A 16,265-nucleotide genomic window follows, 5' to 3' on the forward strand; every position below is an offset into this window, starting at 1 on the left:
TGCAGCGGAGAAAACTTCCACACCTGAAGGAAATGATCACAACGAGGAAAAATAGGCGAGACAGTACACCTGCGAGCCAACAAAGCAACCCGAATTGGCAAAGCATGACGATAACATCTTTAAAGAAAGTGTTGCACCTTAGATAGAGTACGAAACCGCCAAATAGAGGACCAAGCACTAGAATGAAATGGAATCCCAGAAAAATGAGACATTGAAACAGCCAATTTATAAGCAGACCGCACTGAAAATTTACCCGACAGCTCCGGAGCCCAAATGACTACATGTGGTTTATCCCAACGACTTTTGTGAATTTTAAGAATTTCCTGCATCATAAAAGGAGGAAATAATTGAGACAAAACATCCACTTTCCATGAAGACGTATCAGAATCAATCAACTCCGCCGCATAAGAGTATGGAACAAAAGCCTGAGTTGGGGAAAATTTCCGTGCAAACGTAAGGACCCAATAATCGTCCCAAATATGCGTTGAAGTGCCATTCCCAATCAATGAGCATAAGCCATACCTCAATAAATTTTGAGAAGACCAAATACTACGCCAGCCCAAGGAAGGATTAGAGCCCAAAGAAGCATCCAAAAAGGACGAGCCTGGAAAATACTTAGCCTTAAAAATTTGATACAACAAACCTTGCTTCTGAACCTGAAAATGCCAAGCATGCTTCACTAAAAGCACTAAATTAAAAGCCTCCAAGTCACGAAAGCCAAGGCGACCCGACTTCTTGCTCCGGCAAAGAAAATCCCAATTAAGCCAATGAATTGCCCGATTTTTATCTTTATTACACTACCAAAAGGAACGAATATGTTTCATCAAATCTTGACACAATGTAGTGGGAAGCTTAAAAGAAGACATAACATACGTAGGTAAAACACTTAAAATGGCCTTAATTAATACTTCTTTCCCACCCATGGACAAAGACTTCGCCTTCCAAAAAGATAACCTGTCCTAAATTTTAATCAGTAAAAACTGAAACACATCTCTTTTGGAATGACCCAAAATAGCGGGAACACCAAGATACCGACCATGCATCCCCTGCATTTGCAAACCCAAGGATCGGCTAATAGAACGACATACTAAACCTGGGGCATTAGTTAATTTAGTTGAGAAAAAAATAGAAGATTTAGAAAAATTGACTTGTTGCCCAGAAGCCCTTTCATAATCTGCCAAAATTTGTTTCAGAAGAAGAACTTCCTCCGGAACTGCAGCACAAAACACAATAGAATCATCAGCAAAAAAAAGATGAAAAATAGACGGAGCACCCCGACAAATACGAATACCAAATAATAACTGAGCTTGTTGAGCTCGCAAAAGAGAAAGAGCTTCAGCACAGATAATAAATCAATACGGCGATAGAGGATCGCCTTATCTCAAACCCTTAGACGGTTTGAAAAAACCCACCGAACTCCCATTAATCTTTAAAGAGTAAGAAACAGTAGAGATGCAGGAAGTGATCATTTGAATCCAATAAGCATTCAACCCCAAACGAGACAGTATGTGTAATAAAAAATCACACTCAATCCGATCATAAGCATTACTCATGTTAAGTTTCAACGCCAACCATGCATTATTACCCTTTTGCTTATTTTTGAGATAATGCAAAATTTCATGAGTAATTAAAATATTATGCGTCATATGATGACCTGCAATAAATGCACTTTGAGAATCACTGATAAGGGAGCTAATAATCCCTCTCAACCGGTTAGTTATAATTTTTGCAATAATCCGATAAAACACATTACACAAAGAAATAGGTCGGTAATGACTAACCTGTGTCGGAGAGGAATTCTTTGGAATTAAAACAATATTTGCATGATTAAAACTGGATAACAGATTGCCCGTAGCAAAAAAAAACTAGATACAGCATCAACAATATCCTTTTTAAGTACCTCCCAATATTTCTGATAAAATAGCGGTGTCATCCTATCCGGCCCAGGAGCTTTTATCTCGGCAGAAATTCGGACAGGAACATACCGCAAGAACTGCTCAATATGCGTAGGATGGGAAGAGTGAAACAAACTCTAAAAATAAGTCAAAAAAATTGACTAAACGGATACCTCATCAGTTACCCACTGATTCCCGGCATCATAAACTCCTGAAATTGTATTGCGGCCTTGCCTTCGTTTAGCAGTAACATGAAAAAAATTTGTATTACGATCCCCTTCTTGCAACCAAAGAAGATGAGATTTCTGCTTCCAAAACAACTCCTACTCTAATCAATAAAAAGTTAAGTAATTTTCTAATTTAACCACCTCCGCATGACAGTAATTTGAAGTGCGAGCTTTCAACTCATGGAACCGAGCAACTATTAAGACGAGCTCGTGAGTTAAGATTGCGGAGCTTAGCCCAATGAATAAGATCGGCTTTACAGTGACGCAATTTCTGAGCCCATTGAAATTGATAAGAACCAGCAATCGGAGTAGACCAAGCCAAATCAACAATTTGCCTACAATCGTCCAACAATGTCCATCGAGCATCAAAGTGAAATTGCCGTTTCCGAGGCCAAACCACAGGCAAAATTTGAAGAAGTAAGGCATAGTGATCAGATCCCACCATAGAAAGATGAAATAATTGAGCCCGAGGAAAAGCCGATAGCCAATCCATAGTCGCCAAAGCGCGATCCAATCGTTCCTGTATATTAGCTAACCCATCGCGCTGATTAGACCAGGTCAAAGAAAAACCCACATAACCAATAACCAACAAAGCACAACAATCAAGCAGAGTACGAAAGGAACGAAGCTGCCACCCTTGCTTAACTTCCCCCCCATGTTTCTCAGAACTATGTAAAATATTATTAAAATCACCAATGAGGACACACCTACCCGACCAATAACGTGCACTGTTAATAAAATATTTCCATTGCACAGCTCTTTTCCTATCCACAGTATTAGCATATAGAAGGGAAAAATACCAAGGTGACTATTTAGGGGGTAGAACAACAACAGTAATAGAAAAACAGTTTTTATCGACCACCCTTCACTGAACATTATCATTCCACCAAAGGCCAAGACCACCCGCAAGCCCAACAGGCTCCACCAAACAACCATGAGGAAAACCCAACATTTTTTGAACAAGCACTGTCCGCTTCCAATTTTTTGTTTCAATAACACCAAAAATATTGGGGGAATATTGAGATTGTAAACGTTTAATTTGCTAAATCGTAGAAACAGACCCCAGACCTTGACAATTCCAAGCAATAATATTGGGAAAATCATTATGGCAATCAGAGAAACAGAAAGGTGGAGCTGCAAAATGGGAAGGAAAAGAACAAGCAGAAGCAAGCAACCAATTGGAACAAGCATCAGATTGATGCCTGAAAAGTGAACCCCGGCCGGATGTCATAACTCTTGGCCCAACACTGAAGATAGCAGACAACAGAATTCCGGCCTTGCAAATGGACTGGAAGCCAACAACAAAATATAATGCAGAACCTGTAAGGCCTAACGGACAGAAGCCCAATCCACCAAACAACCGGCCCACAAACAAATACAACACCAAATAGATGGGCCACAACGCATCACGAAGCCACACTTGCAACCATAGAAGCAGCACCACCAACCCACCAACGCCAGAACTGAAAGCAACGACGGAACTACCAGCGTTGGAACCACAACCAATCACAAGTAAAACAAACAACCAACCAAACCCCCAGTGCAATCAACAGCACCCAAATCGTCCCCAAATAACGCAGAACACTGATCAAAGCCGCGTAACAACAAAAAGTGCCAAGCCCAACACCAAGAATCAACAAGAATCACCGGAAAGTAAAGCACCGAGCATAGAGCAAAAGAAGCAATCATCTCCACCCCAAGCCCAACGGGACGAGGTACAACAGCAATCAAGAACCCAACAAGCACACAACCCACAAAATAACAGGACACCGGAAGCTCCCCAATCCTGAAAAAACAGGAAACCTCTACACAGAGAGGAAGTCTAGATAGAAGATTTGCTTCAAGGTGGACTGAAGGCATCTAAGTAGCTAGCAATCTTCTGCTTACTTTATTTATTTTCTATTAATTGGAAACAGTTACTATATAATGATTAATGTCCAACTCCAATGCAGACTTTTTTATTTTTAATTTTTAATGGAGAAGACAAATTCTGACTGGGATTGGATCATGTTCAAGATATTTCGATATACTATCTTGAATGATTGTATAGTAGTGGGTTATCTGCAGCCACAATAGTTTATTCTATTTTATGAATAAGGATGCAGATTAAGTATAAGCTTAATCACGTTTTTATTTGTAAACAAGGTATTTGTCTACCATTTACCTTTTTACTTATTAAAAACATGGCACAACAGGTTATTTTGGGCACTCCCTTTTTAGCCTTGATTATGCCAATTGAGAAAATTGATTCTTATGGTATATGTTCAACTCTACAGATAGCATTTGAGTTTTTGACCAAACCCGTGAATAAGCATATCAATGCTCTTAAAGATAACATTATCTTTAAAGAAAAGTAACTGAATTATTTGCAAAAGGAAGTCTTTTCCTTAGCAATCAGTCAAAGATTGGTACATCCCACTGAGCAACAGAAAATTGAGTTAATACGACAAAGTTTTCTAAAGGATATCTGCAATGATGTTCCTAATGTTTTTTGGGACAGAAAGAAGCATATTGTTTCTTTGCCTTATGAAAAAGGATTTACCGATCTGATGATCCCTTCCAAAGCTAGTTCCAGCCATATGAAGACTAACTATTTGGAATTGTGCAAAACTAAAATTAGCTCTTTAATAGAAAAGAAGCTAGTTACAGCAAGTTACTCCCCATGGAGTTGCATAGCTTTTTATGTTAATAAAAACTCTGAAAAAGAACGAGGAGTTCCTCGACTGGTTATTGACTATCGACCACTCAACCTTGCTTTGAGCTGGATTCGATATCCAATTCCAAACATTAAAGATCTGTTAGATAGATTACAATCTACTGTAATATTTTCTAAATTTGATCTTGAATCAAGATATTACTAGGTACAGATTGCAAAAAAGGATCGCTATAAAACTGCTTTTTGTGTACCCTTTGGACAGTATGAATGGACAGTAATGCCCTTTGGTTTAAAAAATGCCCTTCAGAATTTCAACATATTTTGAATGACATTTTAATCCTTATACTGAATTTTCTATTGTTTATATTGATGATATTTTAATATTTTCAAAATCAATAGAACAACATTATAAACATTTGAAAATCTTCAAAGATGTTATTTACCGAAGTGGTTTAGTAGTGTCTGTTCCTAAACTAAAAAATTTCCTCACCCAAGTAAGATTTCTTGGTCATGAAATTTATGATGGAAAAACAAAACCCATTGACAGAAGTATTGAGTTTACCTCTAAATTCCCTGATGAAATTAAGGACAAAACTCAACTGCAAAGATTTCTTGGTAGCTTGAATTATATTCGTAACCATTACAAGAACCTTGCACAGGATACAGCAATTTTATATACACGACTCAGGAAGTCACCTTCCCCTTGGACTGAAGAACATACGAGAGCCGTCCAGAAGATTAAACTTCGTGCTAAACAGATTCCTTGCTTAACCCTAGCAAATTCTTCATGGTTTAAAATTGTTGAGACAGATGCATCCAATATTGCATATGGTGGTATTCTTAAACAAAAGAATCCAGATACAGATACAGAGGAGCTTGTTCGCTTCACTTCAGGAGCTTGGAAAAATGCACAATTAAATTATTCCACTATTAAGAAAGAAATTCTTTCTTTAGTTAATTGCATTTATAAATTCCAAGATGATTTAATCAATCAGAAATTCTTGTTACGCATTGATTGTAGTGCTGCTAAACTAGTACTGGAAAAAGATGTAAAAAAAATAAGTTTCCAAACAGATATTTGCTGGTTGGCAAGTTGATTTATCTGCTTTTGATTTTTCAATTGAATATATTAAAGGCAGTTCTAATTCTTTACCTGATTTCTTAACCCGTGAATTTTTACAGGGTTCATGAATCAACCCCATCATAGACAAGGCCGTGGTAATACCACAAAAGGCCGTGGCAAAGGCAGGGCGAAAGCCAAAGTGGTTATACCACTCACTGATGATCAGTATCCAGCTTTGGAGCATCTCTCTGATTTGCTTCGGACTCCTACTCAAGGAGAAAGCTCACAGAAGAAAACCTTGAAAGAGGTTCTCATAACATAAACCCCTTGGATACCTAATTCAAGGTATCTTCAAATAGTTAGTTCTATTTCTACCTAAGAAGTCTTGAAGTATTGTTTTAATTTAAACAATATAAATGAATATAAATAATTATATTATTAAATTTAATAATTCATCATTTTTATTAAATGAATATAATTTATTTTCTTTGTAGGGCTCACCAAATATTATTTCTTTCTAAATTCATAAAAGTCATACGTCAGTCTTTTTTACTCTTACATTCTTCAATCAATTATCTATTTAACTTAGAATTTTTTTTTTCAATTTTTTTATTTTCCCACCAAGTAACGAGGTGAAAATTGGAAAAATTATTCAAAATAACCAACCGAAAAGAAAAGAATATTTGAAATCCAAACCAATAATAATTGTAGTTGAACAAATTTTTTAATATTATATATCTGGCTATATCCCAGATTCCCAAACTCTCCCTTGCATGCTAGCTAATTGTTGAGATTAATCGAGATACATACAAAACAATGCGATTGCCGTTTGGGCTTCGAAACTAGGGTTATTTAAAATTGGCCTTAGTAATTGCTGTGATAGTGCTTTTCCATTGTTTGGCCCAAAACTTTTTTTTTTTGCAAACCTATTGGGCCTTGTTAATAGTTTCGTATTGGAATTTTTTTGATAAGGTCCATCTTTGGGGTGAGGTTGTCGCTGAGGTTATTGCAAAAGGCCCATTTACTACCGTTGTTGGATCCTATGGTAGAAGAAAATGCTCATCATTTAGCAAATTGGGCTCTAAAGAATAAATTAAAGTTCATTGAGATTAATATCATAAACAAACATAATAAATCAAATCAAATCAAATCTTGTTATGGCTAGTATTGGCTACACATAATACTTAATTGTCGAGGTGGACAAATACTTGAGATGAGTCACAGTTGTCAGAGGTGAACAAATATTTTGGGATAAGTATTTTAAACTGGGAGAAGTAGTTATTAAACATGCCAAATTTTAAATTGAAAAATATCAATCGTAGAAGAATTCTAAACGTCAAACTTAATGAGTATGTATATAAAATATTACATTTAAGAAAAATAAATAAATAAAGGACGCACATTAAGCAATATAGATTATAGGGCTAGTTTATGGGACCGGTTGAAACCAACGATAATATACAGCTCGTTGCATATGATTTTGAGATGGATGTAATGGCTTTATGTTGCGTGTTGCCAAATCATACACTCCGAAATCTTTCATCCTTGTATTTGTATCTTCAATGAAATAGATTGAATTGGGTGTATATTCAGGATTATATCTAACTGAAACGAATTTCGAATCATTAGTAGTCAAGAATAGAGCTCGATGACCCAAATTACTCACCTCTTCCCATTTACCATTACTCCAATTTAACTTAAAAATCTCAAACGACTTGGTTTTGGTTCTGCATATATGATGTTCATAAATCCTCACAACCATCAACAATTCACCAGACCACGACCCCTCCACCAAGTACCTGTATTGGTTGACATTACAAGTACCATTGCATACCTCTTCCTCCTTGTAATTAGAATAAGATTTATCCAACAAGAAACGTCGGAGCACACCAAGCTCATCAATCGAGTAGAAGTTACCATGGTAAAATATGACGGAAACCCATTCATGATGATTACTAGCGAAAACAGGCGTCCATTTCCTGTCACCAAGTTTATAAACAGCAATCTGATTCGGGGTATATAAGTAGACCATGCAAGTTGGATCAGTTGGAATGGATGATATGATGAATCTAAGCACATCTGGATTAGTGACCATTTTTAATTCCGGCGGCGGTGGAAGATGGACAACCATTCTTGAAAGAGGATTGAAGAGATATAGTGAACTCTCATAATAAGGATACAATAGTAGCCATCCACGACAGGGAGCAATACATCTAGTCCTTTTGGGAACTGCACCACCACCACCACCATTGCCGGAATCAGCCTCCTCCTCGATGCCTTCGTCGTCTGCCATCCAGTGCTTCTCCATGGACTTTACCAAATCAGGAGAAGTCCTATTGAATATCACACCATCCTTGTACGACAACCTCTTCATGTTGGGTGAACGGAGCCTATACTTGGTGGTGGTGTTTTTACCAAGACACAAGAGTTTGGCGGGAGAATTGCATAGGTCAAGCCTATTTTAGAGGAGTAGTAACGGAGTAGTAGAAGTAACGCCGAGTGATACCACGTTCAGTACAGCAGATCGCCATGAATGACATACACCGCGACATCGTAGAAGATCGAAGGTTGTGGTGACATGTGCCATGATCAACTCCACCAGTTCTTGTGGAAGGTCGGACCAAGGGACTACTGGATTAATATTATTAGCCATGTCCATGCGGGGTGCTCAATCCTACCAGCCGAGGAATATCGTACAAAAGAAGAAAATTAAGATGAGCAAATTATAAAAAAAAAACAGTAAATTATGGTTTCAAGTCCATGAAGAAATCAACCCTAGTTATATAGAGCAATATTTGGAAATCCTAATTCCTCTACTTTTCTTTCCCATTTTTTTCCCTAATCCGGATAGAATTCCACTTTCTACGTATTTTAGTTTAATAATTGTTTGTTAATAACCGACCTTTTGGAATTTAATGTCCTTTATTGACATGCCTACCCTTATTAAACTTTTTTTTTTTTTTTCTCTCCTCCCTCTCCTCCTACGATGCCCCCAGCTGTGTTTTACCAAGGCACTCCAAACTGAAAAAAAAAAAAAAAAAAACCCTCTCTTCAGTACTCTTCATTTTTACCAGTGTGTCAGTGTTCATAAGCTATATGTTCTATTCTATTAAGATGGCATAGAATTTTGGCACTTGAATTTACTTTTGATTAACCAAGTTTAAGAAACATTCAAATAAAAAAGGATTTTAAGATATTATCAATCCCTTATTCAAGGAAGCAGCAAAGTTAAAAAAGAATGACAACGGTAGGAAATTGGTGCTTTTGTTCCATTCAAAAATATAACTTTTGAAGCTAAAAACCGATCTTGAAACAAAATCTACAGGGAAAGATGATTGTTTCCAATTTCACTTCCTTGAAGTTTAAAAAATATAACCAATTTTTCACTGATCAATTGATTACTCGTACCATTTAGTTATTGTATCCTATCATTCCAGTATTGCTGCAAACTCCAATTTGTTACAAACCATTGAAGACTTGTTACCAAATAGCTATTGTATTCTATGCATTGATGCCAACTCCATCATAACACAGATCTCTCAACAAGCCCAAGAGAATTCCTTCATTGGTTGAATCATTGATTATTTTACGAAATCAAAGGATTAAAAAGTTATTCTCTTGGGCTTGTTGAGAGATCTGTGTTATGGATGGAGTTGGCAGCAATGCATAGAATACAATAGTTAAAGATGAACATTTTTTGTGGGACGGAGGGATTATATATGATTGGTATTCATACATCACAAACATTAGTCACACGAGTCAAGACATATATGCTTATAGGAGTAAGGGACCACAGCATCGGTAGCGATTACACGAGACTAAAACTGAACAAAACTAACGCATCAAATGTTGTAGTTAAAACTTTGTACTTTCGAGAATTACATCATCGGTGAGGGAGAGACTCTTACCGTTATCCCAAAGGGATGGACAAGCTGCTCGCCGAGCCCATAGTGCTTGGGATTTGCCGTCGTCTTTCACCGAGCCACTGCCACGCCCACCAGACCACCAAATTGAACCACTCCAATAGCTGGTTCGCCTTTTGCAGAGGCTAGTTATCACCGGAATTGACCTAATCGCCTCAACTGACTTGGGGCGATTTAGAAGATACTAAAATTAAATTAAATATAAATATAAATATAAAGAAAAGTAAAGATAAAAATAAAAAATAAAAAATAAAAATAAAGTGCAGACTAAAGAAAACAAATCTGCTCTAAGCTGAAAAAACTAGTGCACAATGATATTGGATTCTTTTTATTTTTTTAACAGTGTTGGTAAGAAAATAAAATAAAAAATAAAGAAAAAAAAATTTAATAGAAAACACTAAACAAAAACATCAAAAAATTCAAATCCTTATTCTGTAAATTCTTAAAGTTTTTTTTTAAAAAAAGTTTAGAAATATATATAGAGAAAAAAGTTTCAAAAATATATATATATAAGGTAATGTGCACATAACACCCATATATGAGAGTAGTAGCATATACTTTCTTGGGCATTTTCGAAAGAACAAAAGAGCAAAACGAGCATTACAACACTAATTGATGTCAGATTTTTTATTGAGGGGTATTTTTGCACAATTTGAAAACATTAGGGGTGTTTTTTGTACACTTTTTAAAATAAGGGTAAAATTAATATGTAGAGTATACTTTGGGGATATTTCCTGCACTTCGCCCGTGTGATATATGTGTGCATAAACATATGCATATATGTACCTCGTGCAAGGTCAGATGATCCGAGGATGCAATCGAAGATCTAGAAGTATAACAGTTTCCGTCTATGTAATGTAGAAATCAATAGACTTTACTACAAATTCTCCACTACTCTCTTTCTAATGTGTTAGATTTTACTACAAATTTTTATTAATACTGACTCACAATTTTGGTCTTACAGTGCAATAGATTTAAATAGATAATGTAATAATTTTAAATGGACAAGACAATGCTCATATATAAACATTGGTTTTATAATCATTTTTTTTTTAATATATATTATATTGCTTTTTTTTTTTTTTTCTTTTTTTCCTGGCAAAGATAAACAAGACAGCAAAAACCAAAACAACACAAAAACAACTAACACTTCACATCCGCCTCAGCAAAACGCACAACGAAATGAAGAAGAGACAGCAAAAACTAATCCGATCCAAGCCCAGGACGTGAAAGAACAGCTAAAGCATGAGCCACCTTATTACCTTGGCGACGAACATAAGTCAGAGTAGTAGAAGAAAATCACCAAAGATCTCGATTGATATCAAAACAAATAGAAGCAATTTTCGCTGGGCAAGACTCACCACATAACACCCCATCCATAGCAGCTTTGGCATCCGATTCAAACCATAAGCAAGAGAAACCTAATTCAAAAGCGCAAAGGGGAGCACGTTTACATACCATAGATTCCGCCTGCAAAGAGGAAGAAGCGAAAAACGGACAAAAAATAACTGCTTGAAGAATATCACCTTTAAAATCACGGAAACCCAACAACGACTTCCGACAAAATGAAGCATTAAAATTACATTTGACAATACCAGATGGGGGAGGACACCAAGAATCCACTGAAGTGATTGAGGGCCCTGGCTGTAAGGAGGAGCAGAGAAACCGAGCATCTTTGAATTCCCAAAAACTGATTACTGCTTTTTGAGCCACAATCTCCGGTCTCCATAAGATCCCTTCAAAGACTAACCGATTCCTTGCTTTCCAAATGCCCCAAACATAAAAAGAAATCAAACTAAGTACATCCTCAAAGTCCGAAGAGAGCATAGCCCGACGCAGCAGAAAACTCCAGCCAATCCGTAAAGAAAAGAAAGAACGACCTGAAAAATCCAATGCAGCGGAGAAAACTTCCACACCTGAAGGGAATGACCACAACGAGGAAAAATAGGCGAGACAGTACACCTGCGAGCCAACAAAGCAACCCGAATTGGCAAAGCATGACGATAACATTTCTAAAGAAAGTGTTGCACCTTAGATAGAGTACGACACCGCCAAATAGAGGACCAGGCACTAGAATGAAATGGAATCCCAGAAAAATGAGACATTGAAGCAGCCAATTTATAAGCAGACCGCACTGAAAATTTACTCGACAGCTCCGAGCCCAAATGACTATTTCTGGTTTATCCTAACGACTTATGTGAATTTTAAGAATTTCCTGCATCATAAAAGGAGGAAATAATTGAGACAAAACATCCACTTTCCATGAAGACGTATCAGAATCAATCAACTCCGCCGCATACGAGTATGAAACAAGAGCCTGAGTTGGGGAAAATTTTCGTGCAAACGTAAGGACCCAATAATCGTCCCAAATATGCGTTGAAGTGCCATTTCCAATCAATGAGCGTAAGCCCTACCTCAATAAATTTTGAGAAGACCAAATACTACGCCAGCCCAAGGAAGGATTAGAGCCCAAAGAAGCATCCAAAAAGGACGAGTCTGGAAAATACTTAGCCTTAAAAATCTGATACAACAAACCTTGCTTCTGAACCTGAAAATGCCAAGCATGCTTCGCTAAAAGCACTAAATTAAAAGCCTCCAAATCACGAAAGCCAAGGCCACCCGACTTCTTGCTCCGGCAAAGAAGATCCCAATTAAGCCAATGAATTGCCCGATTTTTATCTTTATTACACTACCAAAAGGAACGAATATGTTACATCAAATCTTGACACAATGTAGTGGGAAGCTTAAAAGAAGACATAACATACGTAGGTAAAACACTCAAAATGGCCTTAATTAATACTTCTTTCCCACCCGTGGACAAAGACTTCACCTTCCAAAAAGATAACCTGTCCTAAATTTTAATCAGTAAAAACTGAAACACATCTCTTTTGGAACGACCCAAAATAGCGGGAACACCATGATACCGACCATGCATCCCCTGCATTTGCAAACCCAAGGATCGGTTAATAGAACGACATACTAAACCTGGGGCATTAGTTAATTTAGTTGAGAAAAAAATAGAAGATTTAGAAAAATTGACTTGTTGCCCAGAAGCCCTTTCATAATCTGCCAAAATTTGTTTCAGAAGAAGAACTTCCTCCGAAACTGCAGCACAAAACACAATAGAATCATCAGCAAAAAAAAGATGAAAAATAGACGGAGCACCCCGACAAATACGAATACCAAATAATAACTGAGCTTGTTGAGCTCGCAAAAGAGAAAGAGCTTCAGCACAGATAATAAATCAATAGGGCTATAGAGGATTGCCCTATCTCAAACCCTTAGACGGTTTGAAAAAACCCACCGAACTCCCATTAATCTTTAAAGAGTAAGAAACAGTAGAGATGTAGGATGTGATCATTTGAATCCAGTAAGCATTCAACCCCAAATGAGACAGTATGTGCAATAAAAAATCACACTCAATCCGATCATAAGCTTTACTCATGTTAAGTTTCAACGACAACCAAAGAAATAGGTCGGTAATGACTAACCTGTGTCGAAGAGGAATTCTTTGGAATTAAAACAATATTTGTATGATTAAAACTAGATAACAGATTGCCCGTAGCAAAAAAAACTAGATACAGCATCAACAATATCCTTTTTAAGTACCTCCCAATATTTCTGATAAAATAGCGATGTCATCCCATCCGGCCCAGGAGCTTTTATCTCGGCAGAAATTCGGACAGGAACATACCGCAAGAATTGCTTAATATGCGTAGGATGGGAAGACTGAAACAAACTCTAAAAATAAGTCAAAAAAATTGACTAAACGGATACCTCATCAGTTACCCACTGATTCCTGGCATCATAAACTCCTGAAATTGTATTGCGGCCTCGCCTTCGTTTAGTATTAACATGAAAAAATTTTGTATTACGATCCTCTTCTTGCAACCAAAGAAGATGGGATTTCTGCTTCCAAAACAACACCTCCTCTAATCAATAAAAAGTTAAGTAATTTTCTAATTTAACCACCTCCGCATGACAGTAATTTGAAGTGCGAGCTTTCAACTCATGGAACCGAGCAACTATTAAGACGAGCTCGTGAGTTAAGATTACGGAGTTTAGCCCAATGAATAAGATCGGCTTTACAGTGACGCAATTTCTGAGCCCATTGAAATTGATAAGAACCAGCAATCGGAGTAGACCAAGCCAAATTAACAATTTGCCTTCAATCGTCCAACAATGTCCATCGAGCATCAAAGTGAAATTGCCGTTTTTGAGGCCAAACCACAGGCAAAATTTGAATAAGTAAGGCATAGTGATCAGATCCTACCATAAAAAGATAAGATAATTGAGCCCGAGGAAAAGCCGATAGCCAATCCATAGTCGCCAAAGCGCGATCCAATCGTTCCAGTATATTAGCTAACCCATCGCGCTGATTAGACCAGGTAAAAGGAAAACCCACATAACCAATATCCAACAAAGAACAACAATCAAGCAGAGTACAAAAGGAACGAAGCTGCCACCCTTGCTTAACTTCCCCCCCATGTTTCTCAGAACTATGTAAAATATTATTAAAATCACCAATGAGGACCCACCTACCCGACCAATAATGTGCACTGTTAATAAAATATTTCCATTGCACAGCTCTTTTCCTATCCACAGTATTAGCATATAGAAGGGAATAATACCAAGGTGACTGTTTAGGGGATAGAACAACAACAGTAATAGAAAAATAGTTTTTATCGACCACCCTTAACTGAACATTATCTTTCCACCAAAGGCCAAGACCACCCGCAAGACCACCCGCAAGCCCAACAGGCTCCACCAAACAACCATGAGGAAAACCCAACATTTTTTGAACAAGCACTGTCCGCTTCCAATTTTTTGTTTCAATAACACCAAAAATATTGGGGGAATATTGAGATTGTAAACGTTTAATTTGCTGAATCATAGAAACAGACCCCAGACCTTGACAATTCCAAGCAATAATATTGGGAAAATCATTATGGCAATCAGAGAAACAGAAAGGTTGAGCTGCAGAATGGGAGGGAAAAGAACAAGCAGAAGAAAGCAACCAATTGGAACAAACATCAGATTGATGCCTGAAAAGGGAACCCCGGCCGGATGTCACAACTCTTGGCCCAACACTGAAGATAGCAGACAACAGAATTTCGGCCTTGCAAATGGACTGGAAGCCAACAACAAAATATAATGCAGAACCTGTAAGGCCTAACGGACAGAAGCCCAATCCACAAAACAACAGGCCCACAAACAAATACAACACCAAATAGATGGGCCACAACACACCACGTAGCCACACTTGCAACCATAGAAGCAGCACCACCAACCCACCAACGCCGGAACTGAAAGCAACGACGGAACTACCAGCGTTGGAACCATAACCAATCACAAGTAAAACAAACAACCAACCAAACCCCTAGTGCAATCAACAGCACCCAAATCGTCCCCAAATAACGTAGAACACTGATCAAAGCCGCGTAACAACAAAAAGTGCCAAGCCCAACACCAAGAATTAACAAGAATCACCGGAAAGTAAAGCACCGAACATAGAGCAAAAGAAGCAATCATCTCCACCCGAAGCCCAACGAGACGAGGTACAACAGCAATCAAGAACCCAACAAGCACACAACCCACAAAATAACAGGACACCGGAAGCTCCCCAATCCTGAAAAAACAGGAAACCTCTACACAAAGAGTAAGTCTAGATAGAAGATTTGCTTTAAGGTGGACTGAAAGCATCTAAGTAGCTAGCAATCTTCTGCTTACTTTTTTTATTTTCTATTAATTGGAAACAGTTACTATGTAATGATTAATGTCCAGCTCCAATGCAGACTTTTTTATTTTTTATTTTTAATGGAGAAGACAAATTCTGACTGGGATTGGATATATTATCTTGAATGATTGTATAGTAGTGGGTTATCTGCAGCCACAATAGTTTATTCTATTTTATGAATAAGGATGCAGATTAAGTATAAGCTTAATCACGTTTTTATTTGTAAACAAGGTATTTGTCTACCATTTACCTTTTTACTTACTAAGAACATGGCACAATAGGTTATTTTGGGCACTCCCTTTTTAGCCTTGATTATGCCAATTGAGAAAATTGATTCTTATGGTATATGTTCAACTCTACAGATAGCATTTGAGTTTTTGACCAAACCCGTGAATAAGCATATCAATGCTCTTAAAGATAACATTATCTTTAAAGAAAAGTAACTGAATTATTTGCAAAAGGAAGTCTCTTCCTTAGCAATCAATCAAAGATTGGTACATCCCACTGAGCAACAGAAAATTTCTGAGCCCATTGAAATTGATAAGAACCAGCAATCGGAGTAGACCAAGCCAAATCAACAATTTGCCTACAATCGTCCAACAATGTCCATCGAGCATCAAAGTGAAATTGCCGTTTCCGAGGCCAAACCACAGGCAAAATTTGAAGAAGTAAGGCATAGTGATCAGATCCCACCAAAGAAAGATGAGATAATTGAGCCCGAGGAAAAGCCGATAACCAATCCATAGTCGCCAAAGCGCGATCCA

General features: G+C 37.4%; 1 protein-coding gene across 1 annotated transcript; it reads right to left on the reverse strand.

The window, feature by feature from the left end:
* Positions 1 to 7,270: 7,270 nt before the first annotated feature.
* Positions 7,271 to 8,215, reverse strand: LOC132314465 (F-box/kelch-repeat protein At1g57790-like). The gene has a single exon (XM_059813329.1). The coding sequence runs from the start codon at positions 8,213 to 8,215 to the stop codon at positions 7,271 to 7,273; it is 945 nt and encodes a 314-aa protein (XP_059669312.1).
* Between the last annotated feature and the right edge of the window lie 8,050 nt (positions 8,216 to 16,265).

This window comes from Cornus florida, unplaced genomic scaffold, assembly GCF_030987335.1.
Source record: "Cornus florida cultivar Cherokee Brave unplaced genomic scaffold, ASM3098733v1 CherokeeBrave_3.0.0_Hap2_Chr06, whole genome shotgun sequence".
Taxonomy (NCBI): domain Eukaryota; kingdom Viridiplantae; phylum Streptophyta; class Magnoliopsida; order Cornales; family Cornaceae; genus Cornus; species Cornus florida.